General features: G+C 34.4%; 2 protein-coding genes across 2 annotated transcripts; one reads left to right on the forward strand and one right to left on the reverse strand.

The window, feature by feature from the left end:
• Positions 1–1098: 1098 nt before the first annotated feature.
• Positions 1099–4758, forward strand: LOC103957935 (2-oxoglutarate-dependent dioxygenase 19-like). The gene is made up of 4 exons (XM_009370159.2): positions 1099–1338; positions 2040–2263; positions 3701–4031; positions 4510–4758. The coding sequence occupies exons 1-4, from the start codon at positions 1099–1101 to the stop codon at positions 4756–4758; spliced, it is 1044 nt and encodes a 347-aa protein (XP_009368434.2).
• Positions 4759–11990: 7232 nt separating this feature from the next.
• LOC103956537 (2-oxoglutarate-dependent dioxygenase 19) lies at positions 11991–14807 on the reverse strand. Its single transcript, XM_009368540.3, has 4 exons — positions 14478–14807; positions 13782–14014; positions 13067–13394; positions 11991–12401 (listed from the first exon to the last, which is right to left on the reverse strand). Exons 1-4 carry the CDS (start codon positions 14718–14720, stop codon positions 12159–12161), a joined length of 1047 nt encoding a protein of 348 aa, XP_009366815.2. The 5' UTR covers positions 14721–14807; the 3' UTR covers positions 11991–12158.
• Between the last annotated feature and the right edge of the window lie 1337 nt (positions 14808–16144).

Consider the following 16144-nt stretch of genomic DNA (forward strand, 5'->3'; position numbering starts at 1 on the left):
TTATGTGACATGACAAGACAGTCAACAAAAATCAACATCTTTGCCTCTAAGGGCATTTTCAAAATTTCACATTTAAAAATTTATAAAGACTGTAACTTTTGGGGATGGGTCGTTACATTAACGCTCATGCCCCTAGCTAGTATAAATTTGAGTAGTAATATCGCTTGTATTAAAAAAAAAAATATTTATTCACATACTTCAATGTTACTCTTAATAAGAAAATTTTCCCGTTCCCAATTAATCTTTTATTCATGTAGTTGTAATAACTCCGGAGTCCTGAAGATGTAAACTATAATACGAAAATTATACCTTCATTGATAAAGAATAATAAGATTAATTACAAAGGGTATTTATACTTAACTTGCTGCACACACTTGTGCTTACAACAGATCCTAACCATCTAACTAACTATTGACAGCTATAACAAATCTAACAAAAGACACCTTAAGCTAAGCCTTCTCTTGAACAATTTGTTCCTTAGTAAACTATAATGTAAATGTAATTAACCTGGTCTGTCTGCCACTAGCAAGCAAGCGGTTCTGCCGGAATAAGATTAATAAAAGAAACAGAAATATTGGCATAAATAATTTGTTTTCTAAAGATTATTTTAATATTCACAAACAAACAATTCTGCTTACAAAACAATCGTAACGTCATCAACTTGGAGTCTTGGAACATAATGCAAAGATTCTTTACAAACACATGCACCAAGGCAAAACCAGTTTGTCGTTTAATTAGAATGCATTGTTCCTGGCTTCTATAAATTTATTTCGTTTAGCTGAAGAGAAAAGGACCAAACGAGCTAGATTGTGTTCACATATACTGCTGAAACATGGTTTGTTGTAATAATATTTCAATCAACTAGGTTTTGGTCAAAATTAATCAACCAACATGAATTAGTTTATGAGTAATTTCCTTAGTTTATACTTAAGTGGAACATTTTTCTAGCCAAGTGGGGGCCACATTCTCCCTATAAATGAAAGTAACGTAGTCGCATCAATGCATGCAAAACTCATCCACCTGACTTCCTAAGCAAGTTCAGAGCAACTAATACTCTCTCTTGATTATCCTCTCCAACGAGCAATTAGCAGACATAAAATGGCTGCTGAGACAGCTCCAGTGCTTATTAATCATATGACTATTCAACCCAACCCTGCCATCTCCCTTGCCTCCATTAACTCACCGTCCATCATCAACCCTAATGATTCTGTTGTAGCTGTTGAGGCTGATGAAATCCCCACCGTTGATTATTTCATGTTATTCTCTGATGATTTTGATGAACGATCCAAAGCCCTCGAAAACTTAGGCCATGTCTGCAAGGACTTCGGCTTTTTCTATGTGCGTATATATGCTTATTTTATTTTTATTTTTTGTTGCAGGATTTTCGTCTATGCTTTATATGTGCCCTAACAATGTCAGAAAAACCCCCCCTATTAATATTTATGGAAACAAATCTCCCTTTATTACTTTTGCTTTCGGACTTCCAATCATATATATTGAGGGTTTAGCTAAAACCAAATATTGAAACTTATATCCTTAATACATTCACCCTTTTTCTTTGGTACATTCAATCAGATTTCCCTAATATCGCTTTAAGAAAAAGAAAAGAAATAGTGTTCTTGTCGATATACTTAGCTGCACGACATGACCAATATATCTTAGGTATTATAAGGAGCAACTATTATTACTCTAAACTAGGAGGATTTCAGTTTTCTTCCTTAATCCCCTCAAAAAATGAAATTAGAAGCCTATTTTGCTTCCATATTGATAGATAAAGTATATATAGTACAAGCCAACATGATTATAAAATATTTTAGTCAGAAATCTTTCATACTTGGATCTGAAGTATTAACGCAAGTATATACCATATATATTAGAGGTGCTTTCCTAATTTTTTATGCATTAACCTTGAACATTAATTTAAAGTCAATTATCACCCAACTATTTGTTCCATGCACATTTCATTTCATTTTTTCTCATGTAATATGTTTAATAATTGGATTCGACTGCTGACAAATTTTTGTGCTCCATATTTTCAGCTTGTAAATCATGGAATCTCCAACGGCGTGTTTGAGGGTGTTTTCAAAGGAATTTCTGATTTCTTTAACCCGGAGGAGATAGAGGACCGAAAGCAGTACGAGAAAAAGAGTCCGACGGATAGAATTCGATGGGCCTTGCGATCTTCTCCTGGAGAGAATAGGGAATATCTGAAGGTCATTACACATCCCCAGTTTCACTGCCCTTCTAAACCAGCTGGTTTTAGGTATATTTATGGTGATTTAGTTTGTCTACTATGTTATGATATTTATCGTTATTTAATAAATCATTTTACTGTAAATTCATCAGTTGTGTTACGAAGAAGCAAATTATAACATAATTTTTTTTTTTAAATTTATATAAGTATTATAACTATGGCGCGTTTGATAACGTTTTATTTTCTGTTGTGTTGGTTTATAAACTAAAACGAACGAAAAGGCCAGAGAGAGAGAGAGAGAGAGAGAGAGAGAGATTTGTAAATGAAAATCGAGGGAGACTGACTGATGAAGGGATATATGTTTCTTCATTAAGGGGAGGCAAACCATGTTTAGTAATAAGGAGACTAATTATATATAGGATTCACTCCGCATTAAATTTCAATAATTTCAATCGTTTATTTTCCAAATTTCACTTTAGAGATTATGTTTTCAAAGAGTAATGTTACACTTAGTATTTATTTGTACTATATTTCTAATATGGGTAGTATGTGGTTCAATATCCTAATTGAAAGGTGTTGGGTTTCCACCCCTACGTCCCGGATTCAAAACTCTCTCATCCCCTAAATTATTGTAATAGTTTCAAACCCTTCCCCTCCCCTTAATAATAATAATTATTACAAGTTTCTAATAGAGTTAGAGTCTACCAAAGGCAAATTTGAACCACATTATTGCTAGCCCATTGTGAGGCTAACCTCATCCCCTTCCCTTAGTGTAGAAAATATCAATTGGTAAAAAAAAAAATTAGAGTTAGGATCCACCAACAGATGTGGGTACCATTTCTATTATAGAGATGATACAAATGATGGTATAAAGATATGATAAGAATGACATTTTTGGTTTCCAAAATATTATCCCAATTGAAATGGTTGAGACATGTAGTAATTATGAACATAATGTTCTAGGAAGCAATGGATATTCATGATAAGAATTAAATAGGTAATTAAACGAATAAAATTTTTAAGGATTTATGAGAAAAGACTTTCAATATAGACAGTTTCGATCGTTGTACAAGAAGTGTAGTGGATTTTGCAACTAGTTCTCATTTCTTGTAAAAATATGAGAATCTCTCTTCTTAAGCAACATGTGTACCTAAGCCATTCAATAACTTTTTTTTACATTATACATAGTTGCTTCTATGCTCCCTTTTCATGTTTAAGACTTTAACCTATAGCTTAAAACAAAAGTGCCACAAAACTAGCATAAATAATACCATAATAATTTCATGTTCGATCGGATCCCCTTTTGTTGTAAATCAAAAGGAAACAAAACAAAAAATTATATATGTATAGAAGCACCCAGCTAACACTTGATGAAAATAAGGTTTGGCACTCCCTCTCTTATCAAGAACTAATATATTTTAAATTTTTGACTGACGTACTTCGTATTGTAATGTACGACATTTTTTTCATAAAATTATATATTTTTGCGGTTTTTTATTTCAACAGTGACGCCTTGGAAGAGTATTTCAAAGCATCGCGAGAGATAGTAAAAGGTCTGGGAAAGGCAGTGTCAAAAGGCTTGGGATTTGAAGAATGCTACGTAGAAAAAGCTTTTAAGCTTGAATCTGGTTTTGATATGTCTGCCATGAACCTATACCCACCCAATTTCATATCAAAAGGATCAATTGGTGTGCCTGATCATACTGACCCAGGCTTCTTTGTGTCACTCATACAAGATGTGAATGGTGGTCTGCAAATACTATCCAATAGTGGTCAATGCATCAATGTTAATATCCCTCATAATGCCATTTTTATAAACCTTGGTGACCATCTTGAGGTATATTCTATCACTAAATTAATAGTTTGTTCTTTTACCTGTCTTTGTAGTGGTGTGTACTTGTATTTTAATTTTGTGTATAATATAATTTAAGAGGAGGCAGCTTCAACTGTAGGGTTCACTCTGTGTTTTGCATTTTAATGTTCCGACGTCTAGCTTTAGGTATTTTCTTAACAGCTTGATTAGTGTTTTCTTAAAATAACTGTTCTCGTCAATTTTATTTTTTTACAACTAGTATGTCTTATTAATTTTTTATTGTCTATTTTAGAATGATTATATTTGAATAAAAAATTATAAAATAGACGTTTTAAATTATTAAAACAAAGTTCAAAACAAAGTTGTACAAGGAGTTCTTCAAATAAGGTTATTTAAGTCGTCCGTTATGTGGACCCTTCCAATCTGTACAAATAATTTCTGCTCGGTTAAAACAAAATACATTATTAGCTTCATATGTATTATTTTAATTACGTTGATACAGATCTTAACCAATGGGAAGTACAAGAGCCATGTTCATCGAGTGGTTGTGGACAACAACAAAGTACAGAGGATCTCAGTGGCAACACTACATGGACCTTCGTTGGATGCACTAGTGGGACCAGCACCAGAGTTTGTAGATGAATGTCACCCACCAGCATATCGTGCAATGACCTACAAACAATCCATAGAAGCTAACGGCGGTGATGAGATTGATGTCCAGTCAAGCATCGACCAAATTCGCCTTTATTGAAACCAGTAAACATTTGAGTTGTCCATAATTAAACATATGTGTCAATAAAAGGTGAACTAGTGAGTCCGCTCCATTGACCTAGTTCAAAATCTCCATCTCAATTATAGTAGTGTAAAATATCTTATTATCAAACAAAATAAAGTTGAACAAGTGTTTGGTTCGAACAAGTTTTTAGGAATAGAAATTTAGTTTGGTTGTGTATGGTTCATCTTTGTGTTATCTGAATCCAAATAATTGTATTAGTGATAATTGTGATTGTGCTATACAAAGGTGCATGTTTATCTAAATTCCAACTTTGCAAGTTTGGCTACAAAGATAAATCCTACTATGCAAGTGACTTCGAACTTTTTTGTTTATTTTTTGTTTTAAAGCGAAGTGAAGTTGGTTAGTTTTGCTTTTTAAACAAAAGAGACTTGGGTGCAACATACAACGATGTGCATGTTTTATTGTGGTTATATTCTCTTCACAGGTTATACATTATTGTGGTTATCTGCTCCTCACAGGTTATATGTCATGAGGATTGAGGAGAGAAATAGTCACTAAAGTGTTTAAATCTCATTGCAGCCAAGTTTTAACCAACACTCTTGCTGGCTCCGCTAGTTGATGAGTTCGATGATAGCACATTATCGATAAATAAAAGTTTAAATACAGAATCAGCAACATGTAGTAAATCACAATGTCTTAGGCTATAGAACCGGCATTATTGGATAAAAGGGGGATGTTTCATGTCTCTCTCTGTACCGTTACCCCTGGCCAAACAAATGTTTGAGTCAGTGATCATATTTCAGAGCAGTTTTTGAAGGCCAAACAAACGATTGTATTCCAGGATCATTTTTACCGTTATTCCTGGCACTAAATCACAATGTCTTACCGACCAAAAACCAGCATTTTAAGTATATAGTAATCGGACTTGATATGATATTTGTAATTTCTCTCGATTTGTCATTCAACACACAGGTTTATTGGTTCTGTTAGGTTAGCTATATACTATGACACATCCCGATCCAGAATGTCCACTAGGATCCTGAATCGAGCCGTGCTGGCCGACACCAAGAAGGTGACAAAGCCATAAAGTGTGATAATGTATAAAATGTGAATAAATTAAAATCTAAAAGTGCCTAAGTACACGAGTGCACAATGAGCGGATCTAGACCCATTTCACACATGATATAGAGCATAGGTATAGTACAGTAAGGTAAGATAATGATTATACCATCATAAGAAGACATCTGTACTGAAAAGTGCCACGAATCCTGGTCGATACGGAACTCTGCTAATAGAACCTGGAGGGGTGCAAAAATAAAAAGTGTGAGTGAGTGAAACAAAACTTTTCAAACCAACTTCAATTACCAAAGGCAATAACCCCTAGCCGTAACACCTATATAATTTCCTAGAAAATAACAAGCGTGACAATAATTCAAACCATAACCAAAATAACAATCTCATAGTTATGCCGTGTCAAATATCTCAACAAGAATAAGTAACCCAGATGAAATAAATCAATATGAAATAGTATATCAGCCGGATCCACCTATTATGGCTTATACGGCTAAATCAATAGCTCATCAACATACTACCCGCAGTCACCTCACGTGACATGTACTACTTATCCATATCTCATCAATCAATGCTAGCACATAAGTCGGAGTCACCTATAATGACCTGTACGACTTAATAAATATCCCATCTCATATCTCATCAATCAATGCTAGCATATAAGTCGGAGTCACCTATAATGACATGTACGACTTAATCAATACCTCATCACATATCTCATCAATCAATGCTAGCATATAAGTCGGAGTCATCTATAGTGGCTTGTATGACTTATCCATAGCTCATCAAACATGCCTGCACACGAGTCGCAACCACCTCTAGTGGTTTGTACGACAAGACTAGTGTAAATAAATTCGCTCAAGTGCTCGATTATGTGAAGACTATGCGAATAATCGTGGGTCACCTACAAGTCGAAACCACCTACAGTGGTCTGTACGACAAGACTGTGCCCTGGCCACGGGCTGAAGCACTAACACCGAGGTGCAGGTTATGAGCTCTCATCACATCTCACATAATCGTCATTTCACTTAATCAATCAATAGCTCACCTGGTACTTACCTGAGCGTCTTGCGTTCACCTTTGCACTTCAAAGCATTCACAATAATTATGTGCAAATAATATACATATGGATATGCCATGATGCAATCTAAAACACAACCATAACATAGTGTTTCCAAATATATATATATATATATATAACATGGCGTGAAATGCATAATCTATAACACCCCACTTCCAAACTATTTATTTTCGGGAATAATTATCCGTGATAAGCCTAACTAGACATTAGTTTAATTAGCTATCATTACTTACGTTTCCTTACTTCAATTTCTTGATTCTTCACACATTGATTTATGAACAACATTTAACCACCAAATCATAAGGTTAAATCTCACATTTTCCACCAATGTCCCTCACATTGCTCAATTCCCCAAACAAGGTTATTGTCTCAATTATTTAGTCTCATTTATTATATTGGCTTGATCCCTGTTTAGGGTACGTAAGCAGTCTAACGAGACATTCGATAATGAACCCGAAACAAAGAAACAGCATCAATTGGGTTGGTACTCGGATCTATGCTGTGTATAATATATTGCAAAATTGTACTAACTATTTATATAATTAAATATAGAAAACCTTTAAGGAAATGGATCTTTATTTTTTTTTCAAAGAATTGAAAGTACTTGTACAACTCACACCACACAAACTTCAACAATCCAAATTGTTTATTTTTTAAGTTATAACTCATAGATCATCCTTACAAAATATTAACCAAATCGGAAATATTTTAGTCATCTAATTGAGTTAAAAGAAATTGACAAACATTATATTTTAAGAAACATTAAATTTCATTGTGACAATTAAATAGAAAAATAGTTTCGAATTCAATTAAAATTTTGCAAGAATGATTAATATTAATAAAACAAGACTTACAAAATAGGTGGTTTGAAATCGTTGAAGTTCGATGTGAAGTAAATCCCACAATGAATCCTTTTTTGAAAAAAATCACTTAAAGGGCCTGATTAAGTATATAATTACTATCAAATCTATGAAAATTAAATCAAAATCAGAAATTTTGAAATTTTGGCCTGTGAACCAAAGAAAGGCACAATGTCGCTGCCCTAAAGCCGTAGACGCCTCCTAATGTACTGGTTATGGCGGTGCCTACAACTCTAAGATACAACCTAAAGCTTCACAGGGTGTCCGATCCGCTATGCACACCAATGGCAGATCGAATTGCCAAGTAATCAATTGCCCAAAGATTAAAACACAAGAATTGTAGGATATGAAAATGGACGATGATAGAGATATGAAGAACATAGTAGTTTTTCACATTATTCTGTTTTTGTATCTGAGGTGTCTTATTTAGGAAACTCCTCATACCCCTTTAAAAAAGACAGAACTATTAACCAACCATCATGAGTCTTTGAGATACAACGTGCCCTTGTTTAAGCAGGTTTAGCTCAGACACGCCAGACGACTTTCCCTGATGACAACTTTGGCTGTAGAAGAAATCATGTTGTTTTTGCTTACCATTCCAGCCACAACATTCGATTGCTTCTCTTTCAAATAACTAATAACCATTTTCTTCAAGTTCTGAGCATGCTCGAGAATATACTTTGCAAACTCATTTTCATTAGGACCGTAGAAAGGCTCTATGGTTACCTCCTTAAGCTGGTTAATGAAACCAAGGTTTCGCATTTTCCAGTAGTTTGTGTCGAACGGAGATGACTGGAGATAAGACAACAAGGAAACGAGCAGATCAGTAGAAAATTCTAACCAAAAGAAAAAAATAGTTTAATGGAGAATAGGCAACACAGGCTTTCACTTACATCACATTGACCACCACCTGCGAATATGCGACACTTTATGTGCAAGGTGTTCAGATTTGTCACTGCTCTGAAAAGAGAGACCACTGCAGGAACTATGTCATCATTGTCACAGAACCTTTCCCGAACAAAGCCTGCAATTTTTCGTAGGAAAGTTAAATAGATAGAGGACAATAAACCGAACACTATAAGGAAAAGGAAAAACAAAATGTAGTAATAGATTTCAACTAAAGCAGTCTCCATTCTTCAGAATATTGTATCTATCCTACAAAAAGATTTTAGTAATTCAAATAAATCGTTTTAGCAAATGAGAATGTGTTTAGAGGATAGTGTATCGTTACCTTAGTGGCCTGGTCGTTTTAGCATTGCATACACTGCGAAGAACCTCAAAAATATTGCCGCACTCATTTGCCTTATGCCACAATAAGATCTCGGCTTTCTCTAATAAGGTCGTATGCTTCCAAAACTTTAGCCTGTTCGTCAAATGACCCTCCAGTTTCAACTTTCTAAGATTTGGGGCAGATATCATCAAGGATGTGCTTCTTGGTGATGAAGAAACGTTTTTCCAAGCTATATGTATCTCTTCGAGTTTCTCACCAGAGATGTTTAGATGGAAGAGGTCTCCATTATTTCCAGAAACCAGCTTCAATGATTCTAAAGACTAGCCTTCAATGCTGATATTTTGCATCCCCTTAACTTGAATAAGCTGTAATTCCTTAATGCTTCTGCAATTCCAAAGGCAGAGAGATAAAATCAAAATATAAACAGAAAATTGAGGCAGAGGCAAAAACCAGGGAAAAGTACCTGATTTCAGTTTCGAAGTGGGAGGGCGGTAGAGATCTGAGAAGAAAGCAACCCAAAACGCAGTCCGTAATCAAACGGAGAAATCATATTTGGGAATTTGAGCGTTTTGGGCAGATGGGATTGTAGGATAACAAAGAGAAAAGGAGGCGAGAGTTTTTGGTGTGTTTTCGTTTTGGCGGTACACAAATCTCAACGGAAGAGGGAGAAGAAACCACAAATTGGACGACGTATTATGTTTTTTTTTCACACGAAAAATATCCTTAGCATTTCTCATAAGAAAATTCAAAAAATTATTTTCTCTGTTTCCTAATAATTTTTGTACCATTAGCCCATGGTGTTTGTGAAACTTATAATTTTGTCTCAAACATTTTAATTCAATCAATGTGGTTGTTCTTTACGTTTTTCTTCTCACATCAACTTGATCTTATCATTCAAATTCATTAAAATTCTTGTTAGTGTGCCGACGATGATAAGATGATGGTGATGATGATGGTGATGGTGATGGTAAGGTCGGTGGCAGCATGTAAGAGTGTTGGTGGTGATGGTCTAAATTTGGAATTTAAACTTTTTTTATTTACTATGGTTCTAAACAAGGCAATCAGTATATGTCAGAAATGACATCGATTTAGATAAAGTTTAGTGTTGGAATTTGTGACATGCATCATGCTTTCTAAATTTGCCTTATTATTATTAAATACACATCACCTAATGATTAAAATCTACATTTATTTTTTCAAATAAAATTTATTTTAGTACACCTTACATACATTTCCTACTACCTTCACACTCCACACTTTCTGCATATACCTCACACTCTCTGCATGCACTCCACCTCAACTCGCTTATTCTGTATTCATTTATTAAAAAAGAAGCAGAGGAAGATGTTGTAAAATTTCAAAAAATTAATTAATCAAATAATTCTTTGTGGCTAATTGGAAATGGTCATAACCCTTCAAACAGAACATGCATATTAGTGGTGGTTTGTAACTGGAATAAGGGAAAGGTTATCATCTTTCATTTTGAATGCATAATGGTTGTTTGTAAGTCACACACTGGAATGGTCGTATTATTGGAGAGATGCCCTGAAAGTCAATCTTGAGAAGAAACCTTTCAAGATAATGTTAAAATATTTGGTGATGACTAATGAAATACACAAGTAAAGTCCTATTTAGGACTATGTCAATTAAACAATATGCGTTCAAGTAATGAATCCATGGACAATGGATTGATCGAAGAAGTAATATTAAGAGGTTTGACTAATGAGACATTTCCAGATATATCAGTACATACTATATCTACTTCAATAGGAGGAGATGGCCCTTTTGAAACCACTCATGTAGGGACACTAAGACTAGTATGTAGGAGCTTGTTAAGGGAATTAGCTCATTGAATACAATCAAACAAAAGTACTCACATGAAATTCTACATGCATGTTAAGCAAGCAACCCTACAAGTTGGAATAATGCAAGTAATCATTTTCCCTAAGACATCATAGTTGTCATGAGGATACCTTGCTAATCAATGACAATGAGACGTGACCAATTCCCATATTGGATATGTTCTATGCATTGTTGTGGTCACTGACTTATTCTCAGATACATTTGAATGTTCAACAAGGAATTTCTAATCCACAGTACGAGAAGAAGAATAATCTATGATATGATTCGGGAATCTTTGACCGAAGTATCGAGCGTAATAAAGGAAGACATTCCTATACGTCTCAATAGAATCCTATAAGTTAGAATGATTCCAATAGTGGTTTGACATAAAACTAACCATACCCTAATAACATGATTGAGAGTAATAAATTAGAGAATGATTGGGTAGCCATGACATATGGCTAGATATCATTTTTGGCTTGAGGGTTCCTCTTGATGATTCATCACATAATTGTCGATGTAAGGGAGAACTAAAAGTAAGTTTTAATTCACTAGGTGATTTAAAGTTCTAACCAATTGTATTGATACCAATCACCTTACTACCTCGCTAATTAGAACCTAAAACGGTTGTACACCAATACGCTTGTGTAATGAGATAAGTAAGGGATGATGGAATTAATTGATTATATTAATTAAGTAATTAGAATGTATTAAATTACACATAGAAGCGATGAAACTTCTCCTTTGGGCTTAAAGGTAGTTCAGGTCCTTAGTTAATTGGGTAACAAGCACAAACGATTAAAGTCTCTTAGTTAGTGTTGAGTTACATTATTCAGTATTAAGTGAAAACAAAAAAAAGGGAAATTATTTAATATTAAAATGCACAAACCCAAGTAGTTAAACACCAAAACCAAATGATTAGGAACAAAATAATAATCACACATCAGCAATGGGAGAGGGCTTTTTCAATACATTTTATTACAAACGATATCATTATTCTAATAAACACTAAAAAGAGGGTAAGAATTTAAATCTGAAATGCAGTGAGTTTAAAAGAAATACTTTATCCATCAGGACAATTACAAAGGTACAACACGATACAAACGTGATTTATGCTGGCGTAGCTATTACTAGTAAAATTGCGACACACAAACCAAAGTGGGGCAACTTCTGCGATACCTTATTCATTATTAATTAGCACCATAACAAAATATTGTTTTTAGGATCAATTACATTGATTACTTCATAACGGAAACACACACATTATTTAAATATTTTAGCACACGACATCTATGTGCCAGCTTTAAGCTTAAACACCTAGCTGCTTAATTCATATCCGAAGTTGTTGTAGGCATGATTTTCCATCAATCTCATGGTAACCATTGGCTTCCAAGGAGTCCTTGTATATCATCCCTCGGTATTTTGGCGGGTGAGACTCGTCCACAAACTCTGAAGCTGGTTTCACGAATGTGTTGTGTGATGGTCCGTGTACTGTGGCCACAGAGACTCTTGTAACCTTGTTGTTTAGGATCACACGATGCATAGGACTCTTGTACTTCCCATTAGTTAAAACCTATTATAATACAAGCAATATTTGAATCAAAATTAGCTTAGTTATACATTAACAAACTTGGATACTTATCTTCTTTACTTTATTCTAAGTTTTGTACTAAAAATGTAATTGCTCTTTAATTGTCTAGGTTATTGCGTAGTATGGAAAATGAACCGTCATAATTGCATTGAGGAAATACTATATGGAACCCCATATGTTCATACCTCTAGTAAGTCGAATCCATTAGTTCATAGGTTCGATCTTTGTGAAAGATATGACTAATATAGTATGTGAACAATAAATATGGCACATATAAGGTTTCCCTTTATACGGCGTGAATCATTCTCACGATAAAAATGCTACTCTTATCATATTTTCCATATCACATTTGTATTGTCTCTCTAATAAATGTGAGACTTATATGTGTAGGTGACCCTACCTCTATTAGAGAAATGGTACATGTATGATATAGAAAATATGGTAGCCTAGCATTACTCTTCTCAGTGTCCCAGGAGACATTATTTCCTTGTTTGCTGGGTTGGTTCGCGTGTTCAAACCAGCACCGGTGGCCTCATCTCTATAAGATATGGCTCAGCAATGTAATTAACATGGTTGATTATGTTACCACATATCGCATGTCCAAAAAGAAATTATGGGCTTAAAATATACAACTAATGCATATTTACCTCAAGATGATCCCCAATATTAACAAAAATGGAATTAGAAGGCAAATGAACATTGATCCACTTTTGCTTATAGTGTAATTGGAGACCGCCGTTGACGTTTTGTACAAGGGAAACTAGGTAGCCAGGATCGTGATGCGCCGGCAGACCGATTGGAGTGTTGGATTTAAACCAGGGGGGATACACGTTCATTGCAGAAACATCGGCGCCAATTTCCAACCCTAGTTCCTTCTCTAAGTAATTTTCTTCGAATCCCAACGTTTTTGATACTGCCTTTGCCAAGTTTATCATCACCTCTCGGTCCCTTTGGTAATAATCTTCCAAAGACTTGCTGTAACACGTAAAAGAAAATTTTGAAAGGCCAGTAGTTACGAAGCTAATTAGAATTTGGATATACATCATAAAAGTGAATTTATATATGTTTTACCCTCAAAATTTTCAACCCAAAGTGGACAATGTAAAAAAAACCCAAAGTTGAATTTATATATGTTTTACCCTCAAAATTTAAAAAAAACACAATTATAGAATCTATGTGGACGATGTAAAAACACAATGAGGTTGCTTGCAGAACAAGTAAGATCTTGTTTTTGCTTTTGTAGAATATTTATACAAAGGAAATAACTTTGGAAATTCTTGATTTTTTTTTATGCATTAGAAATTCTTGCAATGAAGCAGCAACGAATTTCTTATAAACTCAAACACAACTATTTTCTTATACCTGAAACCTGCTGGTTTGTCAGGCCCTTCAAACTTTGGATGTGGGAGAACTTTGAGATACTCCCGCTTGACAGCTTCATGGTCCCCAGGTGAGAAACCTAGCCCCCATCTGATCCTATCTGCCGAATCCTTCTTCTCATACTCCAACTTTTCCTCCTCCGTCAGATTAAAGAACTCGGAAACTCCCTTCAGTGCTTTGTCAATTACGTTATCCGGCAAACCATGATTTATCAGCTGGCAAATTGTTTAGTACATCCTCAGAAAACATACTTTTTTATACAAAATAAAATAAAAACCTGGGACGGAATGAGGAAAACCTTATTGACACAAAAAAAAAGAAAAAGAAATAGAAACATGCATTTCTTTTTGCACAAGACAAAAAAAGGTCATTGAATAAAACGCAACACATACCCTTATTTGTTATATTCTCGTGGGTTTATAAAAACTGATCTACTTAGTTCCATAAATAATTATAATTTTATTTTCTTTTAGTAAACCATGGGATATTTCCACCATGGCATCCCCGTGCCATAGAAGTTTTGGTAGAGTGGGTAATCAGTAGCTCGTCTCTGTGAACATCTGACACACACTTGAAGCTCTATGTGTGTGTTATAATACACATGTTTAAGAAACTTTAGTCAGTTAAATTAAATTGTGCATACAGATACAATGTGTGTAGATGAGAGGAATTCCATACATAAAAAAAGCCGTACTCCTCGCAAACATAGGCAAGATATTGGAGGGCCTTGGGTCGTTGATCGACATCACCAGAGAAGATCATGCTGTAATCAATGGTGGGGATTTCATCATCAGGAGCTGAAATGGAGTGCTCTTGGCAGTTGATGCTAGAGGAATCAGTTGAATGATTAAAGGAGGTGGCCCTTTGGGTATCAGAAATATTAATGTTTTGGGTCAAAACTACCGGAGCTGTTTTAGCCATTGAAAAACAAAGAGCTAGCAACGTACAACTGAACAAATTAGATTAAATGAGGAGAGAACGTTTTAGTTAGATTGAACTTCGACCATTGCCTGTTTTTATAGTGCTATGAAAAGTTACAAACATTGTATTTGGAGCAGTTCGGATGTGGACGTCCCAGAACTCCATCTACGTAATTTCTAAGAACATTTTGTCATATTTCATTAGGCCTCTCCAACATTTTTTTTTTCTTGTTGAATATCTGTTTGGTCCTCATTTAGATCATATATAACATTATGATGGATATCCGCTCATAGAACTCAATTATTTTTGCAAGGGGTTTGTAGGTCAGTTGGTTAAGAGTATTCACCTTGAAGACTTCCCAGGTCTTGAAAATCTATTCCTTCACTAGCGCTTGTATTAAAAACAAAATAAATTTCTCCATGCTGCCAAGGTTTAAAAAGAAGAACAAAACAAAATAAAAAAGCTCAATTTTTTTTTTCTAAATCGACTGGGGTGTGTAATCTAGCATAACATCACGTATCTTACATGTTCCTACTGCCTAGTTACAGTTAAGTTCACTATACATATTGAGCCCTTACACAACTTTGTAACAAGATTCTCAAATCAGTAAGAAATCGAGATTTTTTTCTCTTAGGTCTGCATCTCTTTCACTCATGTTAACAATGTTTGCACAAATTCTAAAATAACTATATTGTTTATCAAATGAAATTAAGGGATGTGAACTCAAAATAAGTCTCAAATGTAATGGTTAATATTATTGACAAGGTTGTGTTTGTGAGTATACTAGTTTTGTGAAATACCTTTTTTTTTTTTTTTTTTTTTGCCAAATTAATTTCCACACCATAGGTAGATTTGAGAGCGAGACATGTAAGAGAATAAAAGGAACACATCCAAATCTTAAATCATTAATTCACATCCAAACTTGACTAAAAAAAGAACTCCAAAACCAAATGAACTTATCCCTAATAAAAAGGAATCACTTATTGACGAAAATTCTAAAATCGAAAAACAAATTTGCGTCAAAATCCATGAGAACATGAAGGCTATGAGAATGGGGGAAGAAGCTACCCCCTTCTCCAAGACGGAACAAGTGGCTGATGGCCTATGAATTTTGGAAAATATATTTAATCGGAACGTGTGCCTAAACCCTAAATTATGTAATTCATTGAGCATATAAAAATAATAATAAATAAAAACTTTTCTAGAAGTTGATCAACTACCAGGGAGATTGATTATTAGAAACTTTTGGACTGACTATTAGAAAAATAAATTTTCTCCTAATGAGTCCAAAAATGGAAATTGCTTATTAGAATAGTTTATAATCATTTTATTTTCCTACTCTTTGAATTGACTATAAACTGTTATACAATGTAGCCAGTCCAAAATAATATTTGCCCTTAATTTCCTAGAAGAAGAGATAATCC

The sequence above is a fragment of a genome, unplaced genomic scaffold, assembly GCF_019419815.1.
Source record: "Pyrus x bretschneideri cultivar Hongxiangsu unplaced genomic scaffold, Pyrus_bretschneideri_v1 Contig81, whole genome shotgun sequence".
NCBI lineage: Eukaryota > Viridiplantae > Streptophyta > Magnoliopsida > Rosales > Rosaceae > Pyrus > Pyrus x bretschneideri.